Here is a 21,835-nt window from a genome sequence, read left to right as displayed (position 1 = left end):
ACCTCCACGATGGCAGCTAGTGTTTGTGGATGCTGTTCTGAGGGTGTCCCCAGGCTGGCCAGTAGCTCCTCGGAGGGTGTGAGTGGGGGCTGGGTTGGTGGCCCACCACCTGTTCCACCTTGTTCCCTGGCGATTGCATTGGCACACTGTTTCGCATGTCGTATCAGGACTGTGCAGTGTCTGCGCACCTGCTGGTAGGTGCGGTTATGGCCACCCACATCATTAACCTTCCTGCGAAGGTCCTGCCACAAGTCGTCACACTGCTGGGCATGCTGTGGCACATGGCTGAACAACACTTCGTAGTTCTCATGGAGGTACAGGATGAGGGCATCATCCTCCAGGCGGCTATATGCTGGCAGGCATGAATGAGGCATTATCTGGAAGACATAATGATGGAGACAGGTCACAGTATCACAGAGATGTACAGAGCTACAGCTGCACATACATTTGTATTAAATATAGTACATCTGAACAGTTATCTTTGCAAATCGTCATGACACTGACATGATTGACATGTTTGTGTCACACACATGTAACACCCATTATGCATTGGATATCATCACCATATATGTGTGTCACCTCATTACATTGTTCATACTCCATGTGAATGCTGTCTTGATGTGGGCATGTCTGTTTGCCTGTACTGGTGTTCTTACCTATCAGCACATGCCTGGATGTGTCCACAGTTATGCTGTTGACCTTGATGCTGTGTATATGTCACATATCAACACATACACTGCCTTAATGGACATGAGCAGTCACAATGCACACATACATACGGAAACCTTTACATGCATGTGTTTTGCCATATACATCTGCATGGCACTGTACAGCAGTTCAACATCCTGCCACGTATCACCTGTGTTGCACATGTGATGGACATGGGACAATGGCTAGCTGGACATCATTCGCAGGGATGGTTATCAACTATAGCATGTACGGGCAAGGTTTTCTAGCTGTATCCGACAGCCATTTTGCCACCGCGAGGTGCATCAGTGCCACATTACTGATCCAGGCAGTTAATAATACATCTACCATGTGGTCATCGCACCATGTATGACAGAGATGACATGCGCAGCTTTGATGGACAGGGTTGCATGGTATGGCAGGAGTATGTAACATGTGTGGCACAGGGATCTGTCCAGCATGTGGCGATCCTTGTAGTAGGATGGTGGCTGTCCATGACGTATGTCTTTCAGATCAGGATATGTATGTGTAGCATGTCCAACATCACAGTGTAGCACATGTCATTATGCAAGGTAGCCAGCATGCTGCATAGTGGAGGTGAGGATTGTGAAGGCTGGTATCGCCCATCCACTCATGGCCAATACCCCTTAAAGGTGATATGTGATCCGATATTGGTCACCCGAGTGCTGAGTATGCCTGTCCAATGATCGCCATGCTCATGGATGGCACCCTGTCATGACATGGGTGCCATGTATGACTACCTAATAGGCCTGGAGACGTCACCAACTCAGGGAGGTGAACTGCACAGCACCATCCCTTACACAGTGTCCACAATGTTGACCACTGCCTAGGTGGTAGTTAATGGGTACAGGGTTATTCACCTAGCGGTGACAATGCTATTATCAGCTGTCAGATTCTGCACATATGACACACACCTCACCCACAAAGCCCATTCTGTATGTTGTCCACAACACTGAGACAGCTATTGTTCCTAGGTCATGGTCATTCACATCCTTACATACACAGATGCCTCCCATTTGTCTGTGTGGTATGGGCTACAATGAGGGGGGAGTACACAACATTAACCCTGTTTTACTGTAGCTGCCACTGGTGTGAGATGCACATGTCACTCAGACACCTTTTGTAGTGTTGCTTCTGTCAACAGGCCACTGGTAGAACACTCCTGTGACATACGAAGGTACATCTAGTATACTCAGTGTAGCTGGAACACGGTATGGGTAATGATGTCCTATGACCTGTCACAGGTATGCTATGCAGTGTGAAATCATCCATACTGTCATCTACTTCTGTACTGCTAACATCTACGTTGATAAAGGTTCATAGACTTGCAGACCATACTCAGCAGGGTAATAGTGCAGTGCCTCCAATTATGACTGTCGTCTCCACTTGTGGGTTGCAGTGGGTTGATATTATCCAACACCCTATCTGTATTGCATATTCATGCTCAGCACTTGTTCAGAAGATGTAAGCACTTCATGAGCTACTAATTACTATAGCACCCATACCAACTCATTTCTTACAAGTACACTGTCTGTCCTTACATTTCCTGCTTGCTTACAGTACAACAGCTGTTGTACAGACGTAACTCACATATCTTGTGAGACATGGTTGAATATACAGGCATGTCCAAGTGTCACTTACCAGTGCTATTGCCTGTCTATATGATGAATATGGCAAACATGTGGCAATAGAGCAATTGTCTCATGTACACAGTCAATGCTCACCTCCCAACATACGACACTACAGCCTGTGGGAGATGCACATATGTAGCCATGCTGGGGGTAATGCTCTCACCAACCCAGACTGAACCTGACATTCATGTGGGGGTGTTTAACATTTGCAACACACCCCACTCATCACATAGTCTCACTAGATCTCCACCACCACAGGCCACACATAGCATGAGTATGACATTTGCAGAACCTCTCCATACTCTGTGTAGGCACCAGAGGTAGCCCCCATTACCAAACACAACAACAATTACTCATAGCCCACAGACTCATGTGTTCCCATCAACTACAGCCAATAGGGTGTTATAACATACCCAACACACCGGTCATAGGTGACTCTGTAGGCGGTCACACTGATACACCAGGGATCACTGCAGTGGCTGTACTGTACAGAGGTGCAAGTAACACATGGCTCTGCTGTTCACAGAGAGGACACTACCCTAGAGAGGTGCCGCCGATGTAAACACTGTAGTTGGGCTTACACATAGACTTACCAGACAGCATAGTACCTCACTATGAACATGTGAAGCTAGTACATGTCCTTTGTGCATGGTTAATTGAGTAGCTCTTCCATTTCGATTAGCTATAATGCAGTTACAGTGTCCCATGACTACAAGCCACATGTATCCTGTTATTGTGTAGTGTACATGCCAACAGACGATACCTTTTGTTTGCATGATATCCCAGTTATGCTGTGTAGAATATCTGACATATCTACCTACAATACTGTACATTACACATATTTTACACATTATCCCATAATGCAAAGCATACTTGCACAGCAGGACCACCTTAGGCATGTTATTATCGTTATATGCCCATACACATGCCTAATGTGACAGTATATCAACATATACTATCCCCTGCTATGGCACGTACTTGTTGGACATACCCTACCACTGACGGCGGGTGGTGTGGAATTGTTCTGTTTAAAGCCCTCAGGTAACATCCCTTGTGGTATATGTGATGTTTACCTTGTGGCCCACAGCAGGACACACAATTTCTACAAGTGTTACTATGCTCAACAAGGCATCACTACATAATACCTTTTCCCACTTTATGCAACTTTATGCATTGCGTACGCTTTTAATTAATACAAAACAGGCTCTACATACACTAACATACTGAGTGTTCTGCATACCTTGTTAGCATTCCGAATCTTTGTAAATATCTCTCTTACACCTTTACTGTTTAAATGGTTCTATAGTATGAGCATACGGTTTGAATGTATGGCAAGTCATCCTTATATACATCGATACCTGTAACATGTGGTTTCCTGCCAATTGGTGTTCCTGAGTAAATTATTACATTCACATCAGCTGTGCAGCTACTCGATTCGCCAATTACGCGGCAACAGTGGGGTATAATTTAATTCTCCACTTGGGCGTTGCCCTTTTGCCCTACCTTCGGGGAGACGGCCTGTATGTGTTTTGTTGTGAGGAATTGCAACTGCTATTTGTAGAGACACAGATATTTTTAATTCATGTCCCCCGTGGATTGTGTGTGACGGCTAGAGTATGTGGTTCTACATGTGAGTGTACCTGTCATCTCAACCGTCTGATAAGAGGGAGTATCCATATTCATAAAGGATACCCACACCTCCAGGTTAGTGGCATCGCACGAAGCATCGGAGACCATCCAGGTGCAATTAACCATAGGTAAAACTGCCCTACAGTTTGTAACATGCTACATACCACCTTCTCAAACTCAGGAAACCCACACAGCCTTCCTGAAGACACTGGAGAGTATGAATGTCTCTCCAAACACCATCATATTGGTTGACTTCAACTACCCAAACATAGACTGGGAACATTACTCAAGCCCCAACACCCTAGCCCAAAGGTTCCTTGAGTTCATAAACTCAAATGCTATGGAACAACTAGTCACCATTCCCACAAGAGGAGAAAATATACTAGACCTGATCATCACAAACATGGGGACAAAATGCTCCACACCGAAGTATATCCCTCATTGGTGAGATCAGACCATAAATTAATCTCACTGGAGATCCACATCCCCCCACCCCCAGCAAAAAGACCACAGTGAAGAACTTCTCAAAAGCAAACTTCACACTTCTTAAGACTGGAGTGGTATCCTTCAAGGCCCCGAGCCAGTGGAAACCACAACCCACGCTGCTGAACCCTTACAAATGCCTTCTACGAGCACCTCCAGGAATGTATGGATCAAGCAATCCCTAATAAAATCAAGACCCTTTCCACCAAAGGCAGGCGCCCGGTCTGGTGGACTCCAGCCATAAACAAACTCTACAACAAGAGGAGAAAGCTACTACATGACAGAGCAAAATCCCTAAAAGGAATGTATCTCTGATCAATACTAGCAAAAACTACGATCACTCATAAAATCATCCAAGGCCAACTTTGAGAGAAAAATCGCTAATGACACAAAGACAATCATAAAGCCTTCTTTAGCTATGTTAGAAACCTGGGTGGAAACTCCCAGATATACTCAGAATTAGTCCAAAATGATAAAATGATCACTGAACCCACAGACATTGCCAACATACTGGCAGACAGGTTCAGTGCAAATTCTACCCTCCCCTCCCCAAAAGGAGAATATCTATCCCACCAGAGTCTAGCCTCCCAAACATCTCAGATGCCCAGGTGAGAGCTGCTCTCTCTAAAGCAAAAAACACAGCATCAATGGGACCGGACGGTGTCCCCGGCTGTGTGCTACACAAACTCAATGAGGAACTAAACCCACACATAAGGCTGCTGTTTAATCTTAGCCTTACTACAGGATACGTACCCAAAGAATGGCGTACAACTGTGGTCCCACTCCACAAAGGCGGTGCTTCTACGGACCCTGGAAATTACCGCCCCATAAGATTGACGAGCCTTATCTGCAAAGCTATGGAGAGGATCATAATGGAACTCATAAATAAAGACATTGGGGACCTATAGACACTGGATCCTACCCAATTTGGCTTTGTCAAGGGCAGATCCTGCCTCTTGAACTTGGTCGACTTTTCAAACAGTCACTAAGGCCATTGATGAGGTAAGGCAGTTCACACAGCCTACCTTGACCTAGCAAAGCGTTGACACAATACCCCACTCGGGCATCATAGAAAAGCTCACCAGCTTAGATGTAAACCCATATGTCACAAGATGGGTTGCAAACTGGCTCAAGGACAGAACACACAGGGTTAGAGTTGCTGGTGCCATGTCAGACTCTAAGCCGGTCACGAGCAGTGTCCCACAGTGCTCAGTCTTGGGCCCCCTCTTGTTCGGCATTTATTTTTCTGAAGTGCAGGCAAACATAGGGGGATTGTGGCTGACAAAATTTGCAGATGACTGCAAACTGGGCACCATAATTGACACTCCATCAGACACAGACATCCTCCAGAAAGGTCTCATAGAAATGGATAACTGGTGCCAGAGCCATGGCCTTAAGCTAAATGCCAAAAAATGTATAGTCATACCCTTTGGGAAAAACAAGGTAACCCCTAATTACCACATAGGTGGTAATCCATTAAACACGGAAGAAGTTATCAGGGACCTGGGGACCCAAGTTGACAGTAACCTCTTTTGACACTCACATTGCCAAAGTGGTTAGGAAGACCTTCTACATTGCCCACCTGATCATGAAGGGATTCACATCCAGATCAGGAGAGGTCATTGTACCCTGTACTCTTCACTTATCAGACCAATGATTGAGTACAACGCCCCATTTGGAATGTACCTTACCCGACACCTGCAGCAGTTGGAAAGACCCCAAAAGTTCCTCACCAAAAGGATAAAGGGGCTCAAACACATGTCATACGATGCCCGACTGAAGAAACTCCAGCTCTATTCAGTCGCATACCGTCTGCTCAGAGGTGATCTGTGCCTGACATACAAGGCCATGTCCAACCCGGAATTAATGGACATGCTCCACCTCAAAAAATCCAAATCCACCAGAGCCACGAGAGCAAGAGACTTAAACCTCAACACGGATATAAATAGGACGTGCTGGAGGGACAGATTCATCACCCAGAGACTCCCTGCACTATGGAACAGAATCCCAGTCCATGTGAGGCAGAGCCCCTCACTGACTCTGTTCAAGAGAAATCTTGACGAGTGGATGGGAGATCGTATTTTTACCCCGGGAATCATCTCTGTATCACTGCTGGACAGAGGCACAGCAAACTAATGGGTATAGTATTCTCATCCTAAGGGGTGGTGAAAGCCACACACACTCTGGCTAGGCTTATAAATGCCCTAGGGCAGATAGCCTAGTATGAACCTATGAACCTATTGCAAACAAAACCTGTAACATCGCCATCTGTTCCATTATACAACAGCTATGATTTCATATGGCGCCTTTATAAATGTGTCTCTCACAAGGTATGTTAACGCTTCTGCAGATGTAACTGAGTGAGTGGATGTTTGTGATGTTATTACAGCCTGTATTGCAATTGTTTCAGGTGTGGGGGAGATGTAGGTGGGTGTACATAGCATATACAGGTTTGTGGGGACTGCATTTCTACATATTCTATATATGTGTGTGGGCTCTTTCCCTAATTGAAGGCCTATCACATAGACTGAACTATGGTTGTTACAGGCTTATACATTGAGCCATTGTTAATTGGTTTCTATATAGTATGCAGGTGAGGTTGATATTTCCATACCTCCATAAATGCAGCGATATGTAAAGGAATGTTACTAAATGACAGCTGTCTCGTGTATTTCTGCCACAGATATTTGCACTCATTGCAGTTGTGTTGGTGACTGAACCTCTTTGGCATGGGTTGACACCTTTTAAAATGGCCATAGTGGGACATTTGCAGGACACACATCGGTGTTTACAGGCAGACACATACCCACGGTCAGTACACAGGATAGAACATACTTTTATCCCGAATACATACTTATTCTTGTAGCACTTTAGCTACTTATCATGTTTCGTGTAACATTTACGTTTTGTAGATATAGGCATAACTATTTAATGCAACTATTACATAATATATGGGACATAATTATGTCCTACAATCTCGGACATTTGCCCTTTTTAATATTTTTTGTCAGGACACAACTGCCCAGGGAGGGTCTGTCCCTCTTAAAGAGGGCAGGTTGTAACCATATGCCTATGGCCAGCTATAACCGCACCTACCATAATGATCTACCTCCGAGTTAGCACTAACAGACACACGATGCAAACACACACACATTACAGTCCCACGGAAATGCACACGGCACCCTCAACACACACATACACAGACTACAGCAATCACAAACACAGTTGAACACAGTACCTACATGGACCGCAACACCGGCAGCGATAACTAAATGTCCCTTAATATCGTGATAATATTACACGTGGTTCCAGTTTTCCGGTACTGTGTTCTTTCGGTCTTTAAGCCTTGTGATTACGCGTGTCGGTATGTGACACACATTCCATAGTTGGCAGTATCCTATTTTTTTCTGCCTCCATGGTTGTGTACATATCGTTGACCTATCTATATATTTGCAGATATAGGTGAATCCGTATATATCAACATATATCTCTCTATCACCATTTCTATCTCTATTTTATATATATATATATATATATATATATATATATATATATATATATATATATATAAATAAAAGAGAGAGAATACACCTTTCATTGTGTACATGTCGGTGTATACTGTTTCCTGGACTACGCACGTTTGTGTTTGAACCTGTTACATTACACACCTGCCGTTGGTACATCTTGGGTAGCTTAGTGTTAGGTGATTGTGTACATGATTGTGTGGTCTACTCCTGGCAGTGGTTGTTTTACCCTTCAGAGCAGGCACTATTAGTACAGGGGTGAATAATGCTAGTTTCACCTGTTCTGGACATTACTGACCATGATCTGCACGATATTCAGAGAAGCTTAGCCCTGTTTCACACATATCCGTATAGTCATGTTTAAACGGCGCTTACCAGCACTGGGCAATGCATATTCCCGCTAACATGTGCTAAACCTGATCTGATGATCTGCATCCAACATCCATTATTCGTGCCTTCGGGATTACGTAATGTCCCTTGCAGGACGTGGTACCTGGAAGATGCACGACAGTCAGTGCATTTACCACTTGGGCATCTGCGATTTGTACATGTGTTATGGCATTTTGTATGTGGACTGTACTACGGCTGTTACTCCATACTGCAATCAAATGGGTAACTAAGTTAGTTTACATATGGATGAGACCTATTAATGGTATGTCCAAGTGATGTTTAATGGATGTGCTCCAGCATTGGGAATGTATGTCACAGTGAGCCACACACTGTAATGTGCTACACCTTCACACAACCATAGGTGGAGCATGCTGGGGTGACAGATACCTGTCATGGGTACACCCCATGCTTTGCCACTACATCCATGATTACATTGTATGGAGCCCCTCATTAACACACCAGGGAATCCATGCAGAGTGTGTGGGGAACAGTGATTACACACATGGATCCCGCAATTGGCTCTGCTCCACTGAGGGACAGTTGGTTACTCAATGTGGTGGTGACAGCAGACACTGTTTGCCTCGATTGATGAATGGCCTCTGACAATCGGGCATGTACCTACCGATGTACCTAGGAACCTATACATACAGTACCAACATATGCTGATAGGTGTGTGTACTGTTCAGGTGTTAACATTCCTTGTTCCAATAGCTGTTGTGTGTGCAATTGTTGAGGGCTGCCTATGTAGGATTCACACAGTAGGCCACCTATACATTACAATTTACAGGTGGTCGTGTGTGTGTGCCATCCATTTTACTGTGTGTACAGGTGGAGAGGTGTGTCAGTCCATAGGGGGCCTACACTGTCAGAGTATGTGCTATACGTTCCCTCTTTGCCAAGGCGTAGGCATATTGGGCACACCTCTGTCTGCCTACTGGGGTTGGCACAGGGTGTTCATGGTCTGAATCCCTCTGTGCCTGTGATGGCCTTGGCAATTGCGGTGGGCTGTGAGGGCCTTCACCATTATGTCCCTGCTGCAGCTGTTTCCGCAGGATCACATTATGTAGCATGGCACATACTATGAAGATGTGGGCACACGTGCCTGCAGAGTACTGCAAGGCTCCACCAGATATGTCCAAGCAACAGAACCGTGATTTCAGAATCCCGAACACACACTCTATGATGATTCTGGTTTGTGCGTGTGCCTCATTATGGCGTTCTTGCATGGGTGTGTGTGCATTTCTGATGGGAGTCATCATCCACGGCTCCAGTGCATAGCCAGCATCCCCCACAAGGTGGCCATGTGGGATGTCCCCCCTGACAAATACCTGATACAGCTGTGAGGCATGCCAGATGTGGGAGTCATGGTAACTTCCAGAGCTGACAGCACACACATCCATGATAATGCCCTGGGCATTGCACATGACCTGGCAGTTGATGGAGTGGTATCCCTTGCGGTTTATGTAGCGCCTACCATGCTCACTGGGTGGTGACTTGATAAGTATGTGCATGCAGTCTATTGCATCCAGTACCTCCGGGTAGTGTGCCACATGGTGGAAGAGACGCATATTGCTGGCCAACTCCTCCTGAGTTCGGGGGAAGTATATATGCTCATTGGCATGTGGTAACATGGCATCCAGGAACTGGTGTAGTACACTGGATGCTGATGCCTGTAAGATCCCCATTATATCTCCAGTTGGCCTTTGAAAGGTATCTGTGGCTAGTATTCATAAGCTTACACATACCTTCGTGCCCACTGGGATGGGTTCCCCTCTGTTGTTTCTGGATCTCAGGCATGGCCGGCACAGCTCAACTATTTGCTGTAAGATGTCCCTGTCCACCCTGTAATGCTCTACTATCTCCGGATCATGTAGCCCCTGGTAGGTTACCCTTGGTCTGAACACTCTTCTCCTCCGGGGCCTGCGGTGGTTGTCAGCATCATCCTCCACAACACCTTCAGTCTCTAACACATGGTGATGAATCACAGCTATGGCAGCTCCTAACATGTACATTGTAAAATTTCCCCGTCTGTTTACACCTATGGTGCAGTGTTTGGGAATACACAGGTGTGTGTGAGGTGCTTTCACACTTTATACTATTGTGTTGTGAACACTGATGATGTCATAGGGTGTGTATGTACGATTGTAGTTACAGGGTATCTTATGTGTTTTACGACAGGTACTACTATTGTGGTGCCTTTGGTGTTGAATTACATTTGGCTGCCGTGGATTACCTCTTGCCCTTCCTTTTACATTTCTTAACGTTTCACCTCCCATTTTCTGGCATGCATCCAGCAGCCTGCTTTCATTTGTACTTTCCTAAACCTGGCTTATCTTGCGTAATGTGTTCTATGGCCGGTCTACTGCAGGTTTGCTTTGCTCTGCTATGACAGTTCTCTTTTCTTTGCAATTCGACACCTCCCCTATCCTGTTTTGCAGGTTTCTGCGAGCAGACTTGTCAGCTGCCGTCGATTGCCCACTGTGAGTTAATAGGTGTTAATTGCTCAGTTGTACTCCAATTACCCTACTGCGGCATTTCCTTATTTTCTTCCCCTGACCTTCCTGTTTTAGCTATGGTGCGCAGCGCGTGCGTCCACTTATTGGATTTTGGGCACATTTTCATCCCCGTACACATGCGCTTTCGGGCACCATATGTGCTCTCAGCTAAACTATGCTATACCTACCTCCTCACCCCTGTCCTGCGGCTTTGCTTAGCAACAGCCAGGCTGGATTTGCATTGCTCCAATGTGCTTACAGCTATGGTGGCACACCCCACTGCTGGTGTCATGTATACCTCTAAACCACTCCTCGGTGTTGTAGCGCTGCGCCATATGGTACATCCTTTGTCCGGCAGGACATTTGCAATTCACTATTACTTGCCTCATTTGCATGGCATTGACTACTAATTCCTAGTTACTGCGCCGAACACTGTCACAGACCCTTAGCAACCCTTGCAGCTTGGTTGTGGTGTACCATGCATACCATTGAGTATTATGGTGAAATCATGATTTGTATTACATTGCGATTTTATGACATTTGTATATATTTTCTTTGTGTTTCAGTTTGCGCACACATGCCCTGCGGTTGTACTTTGCGTTACTGTGGACATGACATTAAATGTTGTTTTTTAGGTGTTGTGCATCTTTTCTTATGCCATTGGCTGTATGTTTAGCCACTGGTATATGTTAACTTTGTAATACATGAGTCTGGTCCACTTTCATAGCTCTAATGTTCTGTTTGGAAAAATGTAAACTGTGTTTTTTGGTTTACATTTTTGTGGGCTTACGCTATGCCTGCACCACTTCATGAATCGCTATGTACCTTCATTTGCATGGTGCGGCACTGTGCATGGGGTGATTAGCATACCTAAGCCGAGGGCAGATCTGGCGTACGCTGGTAGTGCACGTGGAATTGGATCGTACCTGAATCGCTCGGCAGCCATATTTGGCGTTATACCGCCTGCGCCTGGCACAAGCTTCATGAATCCCAGGGTAAGACTTTTTATAAGAAAAGAGTCAAAGGAAGAATATTCCTGTCAAACTATCAACAAAATGAACACTTAGCCGAGAGGCTGTCTGGCACATCTTGTTTCTTACGTGGCAAACGAGACCTGGGGAACGTGGAGAAGGGCACTATGGGTAAAGCTTAGCTCACAAGTTTTCTGGCTGGCACGGGCTTGGTAAACAGCCGAGTCGGAACTGAGGATCAGTTCTGAACCCACATGTAACTAATGAATGAAGATTAACAGCATCAGATTTACTGTTTAGCCTTAAAATAGCATAGCCTTTACATGTCTGAATGGTAGCATTTAGATTTGATCAATCGCTCTTCAGCATATGAATACTAAACAGTTAATAATACTGGTTCAATCCACAAAACCTTAAGTTCATAAATAAATAATCCGCCACAAACATTTAAAATTTGAAAAGTAAACCCTTTTACTTTAAATAAATAAAACTAAAATTTCACTTGAGTAGTAAATATTCAAATAGGAACAATCTTACAACCTTCCACAATAAAAAAAAAAAAAGTTATGAACAAATAAACAGCAGCCTCTATCAGCTGGTCTAGACCTTAAATAATTTCAGCTAAAATGTGCTCTTGTCACTAGCCTGCAAGATAAGGATCAAATCTGCAAAGCTCTAATTATCTTTTCTGTTTCTTTGTACACATTCCAGCTAGGAAATCCAAATTTCTCGGCTAGCAATCTCTCGCTCTCTCTCTCTGTTTATAAGAGTTCCAGTAAGGATTTGATTGCTAGCTTTAATTTTGAATTTTAGAGGCTACTTTCTTATTTTCACAGTAACATACTTCTTGGGGTCCTAAATAATGTAACATCCTTTGGCCTAGCAAGTTATATTTGAGGATTATTAGGCTTAAAGCATTGCACGTGTACACAGCACATTTAGTTTCACTTTCAAATTTTAGTACATTCCCACAGTATCAAATGTGCATTTTTATATGAAATGTCACATTTTCTTTCAAATATTATGTATTTCCTGAAAAGGCTAATGTTCTTAATTCATTACATCTTTACTACAACTTAGTTAACTTCTCCTACATTTCTCTTCTGAAAAAACAAGCTTCATTTTCATAGTTTATTATACCTTTTGTAAACTCAGTGGGAATGAAAGAACAAAGGGCAACATACATCTTCTTGTTATATGGGTTTTCCCGTTATTTAATTTAGGTATCATGAGATTGCAGCTAAAACCAAAGTGCAATGCATTAAGGAACCTGAATGACATAGAACTGCCTCACAAAAGGAGAAACAATTATTTCATGCTTTACTTATACAGATCATTGACATTTTGTAGTGAGAAAAATGCACTCTGGAGATAGAAATACATCTGCTCTTTAAGGAATACATCTGCTCTTTAAGTAATAAACTGATGCAACTAGGCAATGCTGTTAAAGGTGCAGTCCCCCTTTACAAACAATATCACCAATAATATTTTTCTCTCTAGACCTTCCAACCATCAAGCCACCCATACTAGTCGAGTCCATTTATTCTTTCATTATGAGTAAATCCCTTGCATGACCCATTTACCACCATGAAAAACTTCTCCAAAGCTAACTTTTGGCTCCTAAAAACAGAGGTGGCTAACTTCACAGCACCTATGCGAATGGAGAATAGTTATGACCACCGAATTATATTATTACACTAATAAACTGTATAACACATACACAAATGCATGGATCTCGCTACACCCAATAGAACCAAGATGCTCTCCTCCAAAAAAGGAAGCCAATCTGGTGGTCCCCTGCCATAAACAAACTCTACAACAGAAGGAGGAAACTGATGCGGAATAAGGTAAAGTCCCAAGACTGGAAAAACTCCCTTATCAGCCTCAACAAAATATTGAGATCCCTCATCAAATCCACTAAAGCTAGCTATGAAACCAGAATTGCAGCAGATAGTGAAGACAACCACAAGGCCTTCTATAGTTATGTAAAGAGTCTCCATGGCAATACCCAGATTTGCTCTGAGCTACTGCACAATGGTGCCTCCTATACCGAGCTAACAGATATTGCCAGTTTACTGGCCGACATATTCAGTGCCAAGTTTACCCCTCCTACCCCAAAGGACCAATCACAATACCAGTAGATTGCCAGGCACCCAGTATTACTGCTGCACAGATTAAAACGGTACTGTCCAAGGCCAAGAATACACCTTCTATGGTACCTGACAATATCACTGGCTGTGTTCTACTTGAACTACAGAGTGAACTGCCACCTCTCCTGTGTGCCCTGTTCAATCACAGCCTCACCTCAGGCTTTGTCCCTACCAAATGGCGCACTACTACAGTCATCCTTCTCCACAAAGGAGGAGCGACTACAGACCCTGGAAACTATCGCCCCATTAGCCTGACAAGCCTGATATGCAAAGCTATGGAACGCATCATCATGGACCTAATAAACAAGGGTATAGGCAATCTCCAAACTCTGGATCCCACACAGTTTGGTTTTGTGAAAGGTAGATCATGCCTGCCCAACTTGGTCGACTTCTTTGAGTCCATCACCAGAGCTGTGGATGAAGGCAAGGTGGTTCATACAGCCTACCTTGATCTGGCCAAGGCTTCTGATACCATTCTTCACACAGGAATCATACAAAAACTTACTAAGCTAGGCATCAGCATCTATATCACTAGGTGGGTTGCAAACTGGCTCACAAATAGAACCCACAGTGTGAAAGTAGCTGACTCCAAGTCAGACTGTCGACTAGTCATGAGTGGAGTCCTACAGGGTTCAGTCCTGGGTCCTCTCCTGTTTGATATCTACTTCTCTGAAGTACAGGCCAACACAAAGGGACTTTGGCTGACAAAGTTTGCAGATGATTGCAAGTTGGGAGCTATTATTACCTCCCCAAGTGATGCTGACATCCTACAGAATGGCCTCACTGAGACGAACGACTGGTGTCAGAACCATGGCCTTAAGGTCAATGCCAAAAAATGTTTCATCATTCCCTTTGGGAAAAACCTGGGTCCCATGAATTACCACATTGATGGTAGTCCACTGAACACAGAGGGTGTTATAAGAGATCTGGGAACACAGGTTGACAGGAACCTCTCTTTTGATCACCACATTGCCACTGTGGTCAGAAAGTACTTCTATGTGGCACATTACTAAGGGTTTTGCATCCAGGAAGAAAGAGGTCTCCCTCTATTCTTCCCTCATTAGGCCAATCATTGAGTACAATGCCCCATTTGGCATGTACCTCACTAGACACCTGCAACAACTGGAGAGGTCGCAAAAGTACCTCACAAAGAGCATCTTACGCCTTAAACATTTGTCCTGTATGGACAAACTCAAAAAACTCCAACTATTATCTGTCTGATATCACCTGCTTAGAGGTGATTTCTGCTTGACTTACAAAGCCATGTCTGACCCAACTCTGTTAGAAATGCTACATCTAAAGAAATCCCAATCGCTCCACACCACACACTCCAGACACCTCAACCTCATTACCACAATTAACAGAACATGCTGGAGGGACAGGTTCATAACCCAGAGACTGCCCATGCTATGGAATAGACTTCCCATACATGTCAAGCAGAGCACCTTGCTGACCCTCTTCAAGAGAAATCTTGATGATTAGATGGGAAACAGAAAATTCACCCCGGGGATAACTCCAGTGGCTCTACTCGACAGAGGCACTGGGAACTAAGGTCGGGTGGCACTATGCCATCGTACTCTTATGGCTAGGCTTGTAAAGGCCCCAGGGCCATTAAACTAGTACACAGCTATGAACCTATGAGGGATAAAGCTAACTGAAGTATCTGTCAAACAGATAAGCCATGGAGTTGGTTTGTGCCCTCACTGGCATCCTGTCAATGAAAGTAATTCTACTAAGCTCTAACTCCATCACTGGTGGCTGAAAAGAACACCTTCATTACTGCAAGGCCCTTACACCTTATCCATGTATTTACATGCTACCACCCACATGCATGCTAATGAGGGCTACCATCAATTGCATATATAAGTCAAGTCTACATTTCCTGTTCTGGACATTTTGGTGCCTTACAAGCCTCCACTTGTTGAGTGACAATAAGTTAACTGGAATCACCTGGAATCACCAATCACTTCCTCAATGGCTCAGGCAGAACTGGTCACTCACTCCCATCCACCCCCACCCAGCCATTTCAGCAATCAAGCCACTACTTGAACTTGAGTCATCTGGATAATAAAGCTTCATCCTTCTATACCACAAAGGTAGGCCCACAAGTAGTACTTTTAATCTTTTATGTGTCAGTCTGCCACTAAATTATTGACATAGACTGAATAAACTTTACAACCTCCACTGATCAAAGGTTTAGGCACAAAGGTCCATTTTATTAACTCCATCTGTAATCCAGTTGACAGCCACTGCCTAGTGCACATGAGACTATTAGCTAGCATTGCCAAGGGGAGTACACCTGTGTTATGGATGGGGGCATCTATTCCTGGGGAAAAAAATTCAGAGCAGCTGAACCATGGCTAAAGCTGGTTAACCTGTACACCATACCTCTCAGCCTCTTAGCACAAGAAATCTAGACAAAGCCTAAAATAATGGGGGGACAAAGGTCTAAATATAGGGACAGATTTTAAATATTGCTTTTATAAACTTAAGATTTGTGTCCGTGCATCTTCTGAAGGATATGAAACTCAAATGTATATTATTTATTTAGTGACTTGAATCCTTAGTGACTTTCCAGAAAACCACAGATTTTATGAGGAACAGACCAAAAATATGAGCCAAAAATTTACATGTTCTAGTACGAAAATCTGGACAGTTAAGAGGTATGCTGCACACCCTTGTTTCAACACTGAAACTGAGGTGAACAAAGTATCAGTTTCTCTACACACCAAAGACTCCCGTTAACATTCCAATGATTTATTAAATCAATAATATGTACAGCTCTCAGACATTCCTGTGAGGATGTGAGGTATTGTTAGCTATGACAGGAGAAGTAGGGTAGTGGATGTGTAACATATGCCAGCATAGCTGAAGAATTCTGTGACTTCTATGCACGTCTTTCTGTTTATCTTGCTGTTAGTTGCATTTACATGCATACACATCACAGTATATTAACTCTTAGTATGAACAGCTACTTTTAGATATTGGATTGTACTAAGTACAATAAGTACACGGAGGCAAACTGCTTCACTAAACTGCTTTACTTAGTAAGACATTTCTGTTACATTTGACTTTTGGTTCTACAAACATGCAACACATATGCTGTCATCTCCCTATAGAAAATTCCCAAAGTCTGTTTATGCATAGTTACATTTATACCAGAAGGTCTGGTATTTTTCTCAAAGTCTGATGTAATACAGTTCTTTCTTTGTAAAACAGTTTTCCTTTGTTCCCTTGCCCTTGGTTCTTTGTAGTTTGATGATTCATGGAAACTCAGTCTTGCATTATCTGAAACATGGTGTTCCAGCACTATCTGAAACTTGATGTTACATTTCTTTACTTCATGGATGTCCTTGCAGCTGCCATCTACGTAGTTAGTTTTACAGATTTTTGTTTCTCAATAACATACTCCTTCACATGGATGCCAAAATCTTAACTATGCTATGCCAGCACATTTACTACTTCTTATTTTTTAGCATTTTATTCTATTTCTAAATTAACCCGTTATCATATTATTCTTGCAGCTTTTATTCAAGCTAATCATGCTAGCAGTAGTTTGAAAAGACAGTATATACTATATAGAACAGAGTATTCTTTCAATAGCTAGCTGGAGTTTAGTTAAGAATTATATGTCATTTGTATATCAAACTGATTTGTACAGGTGCTTGTACTGAAAATGTATTTGTAAAGCTGCTTGTGTCAAAAAATGCCAACAGTGGGTCCTGCTGGACAGAAAAAAGAAATACACCTATATGTCAGACTATATTATAACTGTTAAAATTAATACTGTAACAGAGGATACTGGAAGAGAAGAGGTTAAGCTCAGCCACAGCTAACTTTTAGAAAAATATCCTGAAATCAAATTACTTAATTTAGGCCATAAAGATTGTATCTCGCACAGGTCTTAATGTAGCCAGAGACAAAAAGTCTGTACTAGGAAACCTTCTGCTTTGTCCTTAGGAGTGAACTAATTAATAGCCTGGAAGGGTGGAAGTGATGAAATGGTCTTATGGCTTCCAGATGCTAGAACACATCCTAGCAAATCTCTATCTGTATGTATGGTAACACATATGTATGAGATTCCTGTTTGGTTTCTAGTAAAGGGGGGTAGTATGAGAACTATGAGTCAGATGACCAGATGTATGTGATGACATTCTGTAATCCAGCACTGAAATTATGTTTTAATACTAGATGAGAATGAAGTCTCAGAGCAGTCTGTTTTTGAAACCTGACAAAGGAAGACCACTCACCTACTTCATCTTGCCTTTCTTCAGTAATTAACCAGGGAATAGTAATTATTTAGCTCAGTCAGGAAAATATAGTGAGATTAGTTATGTACTGTTTTTCTGTATCTGTATGAATCTATTTGTCTGTGTTATTTTAATATTTCTTGTGACTCAAACTCTGGTGTTTATTGTAAATAGATATTTAGTATTTTCATGTTATTTTATTATTTATTATTAAATATATTTAAATTTTTCATTGTGGCTGGTTCTTAAAATAATATTTTAACCTTTGAGAGTACTCAAATTTATTTGGTGACACTGTGGCCACTCCTGAAAGCCTTACTGCATTGGCCAAACACTACCATTTGTATTAATTTCACTCAGTATAAATGGGTACCCTTGTAAAAGCCTTAGAATAGCTGGCTTTGGAGTGTCTGGTGGCAGTAACTACCTTATATTCTGGGCAGAGAGGCTTAGCTAGTAAATGTGCCAGCCTTTCCCTAGTGTGTGTTTGTGTAAATCAAATCTCAGAGTGTGTCAACTGCTTGGAGCAGGGACACAGAGCACTGGTTTCATAGAGAGAGTGGTGGAGGACTTGGCTTGGACACTTGGTCAGGACTCAACTTTACAGCTGTGCCAGTGGAGTGTCTTATTGAGGGTCTGGAAAGAGAGTGTGAGAGAGAGAGAAAGAGAGAGTGAGGGAAACCCAGCTCCCAGGCTGAGTGTGTTCCCTGTGTGATCTTAAGGGAAACTGTGCTTGATGCAGAGCGCTACATCTGGATATACTGTGTGCATCTACTCTTGTTCCAAGTGAATGTCCCTCACCGGTGTCAGTGCTGAGGATTCAGGGTCCTTGATTACTGGCCCGGGGGGGGGGGCATCACACTTACATTTCCAAAATGAAGAACACTAGCCCACATAAGGAATGAAATGGCAACATGTAGAACACATACTACTGGCTTACTAACAACTTCAACTAAGAAGCTCATAGGATGGTTAAAGTATGCTGGTTGTAGATATAAAAAAGATCTTTTTAATGAATTAACATGATTCAATTCTATTTACCATGGATATCAGTTAAAAATTCCTTACACTGAAGGTGTGTAAGGCCCTTAGGGTTGACACCTTTTGAAATGCCCAAAGTGGGACATTTTTTGTAAAAATGTGAGATTATGCAGAACAAAATATACCTAAGGCCAGTGCAAAGGGTAGAACTTTACTTTTTTGCCAAAGTAAAAGCTTGTTTTTGTAGCTATTTCATATAATATTTATGTATTTCAGATACAAAATAACGGTTTTATGCAGCTATTAAAGAAAACTTAAGAAATACATTGTGTCTTAAAATCTCAGGACGTTTGTCATTTTTTAGTTTATTTCACAGGACACAACTGCCCAAAGTGGGGCTGTCCCTCGCAAAGACAGGTGGTAACCCCATCAATGTTGGACTTCGAAGAACATGAACTTTTTAAGATCCCAAATAAGGTACACTTGAGAGGAATGATAATACGAAATATCCTTGAAAGAGGCTGTCATCCAGATTCCAGTGAATAACCCAGGCGTGCTGTTGTTGTTGCCTTTTCGTTTGAGGAGCAGTTAATGTTTAGGATGTTAATGTCTTAATTAAAAAGTCTTAAATTTACCAGCTTACTTACCACTTTCAACACAGTAGCAGCGAAAATACATAAACGCAGTATTCACGTGACAAGAAAAAAATGTAACTTTTTATCAGAAGCATTCAATGCGCAGGACTTGGGTCACTCATACTGAACAGAACCGGAAGTTGTAGTTTTACCGGTGTTTCTTCCGCTGCCTGGTATAGAGTTAAGCAACTACAATTTCCACAATTCATATTGCGTCTACTCTCTTCTAAAGTTTGTAGCTTAAACTCAGGTGGTGCATTAAAGTTTATTTATTAGTGTGACAGTGCGACGGAAGCTTAGAGTCTTACTTGATTACTTTGGTGTTTTAAGTTGTTGACAGTGGGACGTAGGTTTAAAAACATACTTTTTTAAATTTACGCTGTTATGAATCAATGTTGTATTTTACTTTTTACCATTTTAACGTAGTCTGTAGTGTAAGTTTTTATTCTGCACTTTCGGAGAACAGGAATAATTTGAACTATTTCAATGGCATCAGAGATAGATCCACTATTGCCATGTTCTAGGAGATATTCAGTGCAGCAACGAGATTGCAGTTGGTGTCGTAGCCCAGACAGTAGTTTCCATGGTGGCATTAGACGACTGAGGAGCTATTCCAACAGATCTGCTTCCGTTGGAAGCAACCCCGAAGAAGGTATAAAGCTTTCATTTTGTGTTTCTTTCTAAGTAAATTTACAATTTTTAGAGAATTGGTTGTTTGATTAATCTACATAAATAGAATACAAATGTAAAGCACATTTCGGGGCCATGTTCCATTTTGAGATGTATATGGACTTATTTTTTACTTAAATTTTAATACTTCACCATTGGCTGCAGCCATTAACAACTCAAAATGTGTAGCTCCACAGTAATATTATCTGCATTTGATTCACTGTTTAGCAAGTTGAGGTAAAATATATATAACTGCATTTTAGCGGGCAGCTTCTCCACTGTTTAAGAAATTTGTTGTATATGATATTGTTCGGCCCTTCTTGTCGCTTCCTATGTTATATCAACCTTTTGGTTGGCAGCAGTCCGATTATAACTGTCAAAATAGGGGCAAATTTCAACAGGCTCGAGGACAAATCCAGAAATAAACTGGGCAACTTTCTAAAAAAATATTAGTTCTTTTAACTTGAGACATTAACAGAATACGGTAATATGTGTTAATATACATTTTCTGAAGTAAAAGAACTTTATAACTCTAATTATTGCTAATACTTATTGAATGTAACTCACCACCATATCTCCAAAAGTCAGTAGTTTTAGGAGGGAGAGAGCAAAAGCTTGTCAAGATCGGGTCATTATTGTATTGTAGTACTACACATGGTCACACTGTGCAGAAGTGGGCGGGGCATGTGCGATTACATGTTAAATGGCCATGCTGTATGTAAATGATGCATTATTGACTGATATGCAGATTTATCAGTGATCTCATGCATACATTTGATTTTGACAGTTGGTGGTTGGATGCTGTTATCAGAGAACTGGTCAGGAGGGTGAAGGGACTTTATTTGCAAAAGAAAGAGTTAGTATGGCAACTAATTTTTAATGCCTGTTTTTATCCTGGGTTGCATAACTGCTGCAGTATGAAACCTATTTTAGCATTAAAAACTTTGACTAGATAAGTAATATTTTAAGTAAGTGTTAACTACCTTTTGGATTAAAACGTAAGGTCGTTTGGACTTGTACCTGTCTTTGTTTCATATTTTAAAATGTTTAAAAAAAAAAAAAGTTTTAAAGAAAATGGTGGCTAGACCTTTAAGCCACTTGAGGAAGTGATTTAATTGCGTCCTGTTACTGGAGTTGTTTTTAAACAGAGCTGTTAACTGTGGGTGAAAAGAAGTTCACATGTGGTTTGAGTGAACGAAAGCACTTATTCTTATTGAAATAAAGTTTACTGAAGTACTGCCCAGCATTTCTGCTGAATGTCATTGCTTTCCGGACCTGTAGCAGTATTTTGAACTTTCTTAGTTTATAAGAGTAGTATT

The 21,835-nt window shown here is 42.3% G+C and overlaps 1 protein-coding gene and 1 long non-coding RNA gene across 2 annotated transcripts in view; one reads left to right on the top strand and one right to left on the bottom strand.

Moving 5' to 3' along the window:
• Positions 1 to 21,172, bottom strand: part of LOC122811062 — a 346,782-nt gene extending 325,610 nt beyond the window's left edge. Inside the window, exon 1 of the long non-coding RNA XR_006366197.1 lies at positions 21,084 to 21,172. This is a non-coding gene — a long non-coding RNA (uncharacterized LOC122811062). The remainder of the gene's footprint in view (positions 1 to 21,083) is intronic.
• The window catches only part of TPCN2 (two pore segment channel 2), a 1,483,468-nt gene continuing 1,481,664 nt past the window's right edge, over positions 20,032 to 21,835 (top strand). Inside the window, exon 1 of the mRNA XM_044082617.1 lies at positions 20,032 to 20,499. Coding sequence (XP_043938552.1) covers positions 20,334 to 20,499 — 166 coding nt within the window. The 5' untranslated portion in view covers positions 20,032 to 20,333. The remainder of the gene's footprint in view (positions 20,500 to 21,835) is intronic.

This window comes from Protopterus annectens, chromosome 9.part0, assembly GCF_019279795.1.
Source record: "Protopterus annectens isolate FY-2018-M chromosome 9.part0, PAN1.0, whole genome shotgun sequence".
NCBI lineage: Eukaryota > Metazoa > Chordata > Ceratodontiformes > Protopteridae > Protopterus > Protopterus annectens.
This window is presented reverse-complemented; position numbering and strand designations above follow the sequence as displayed.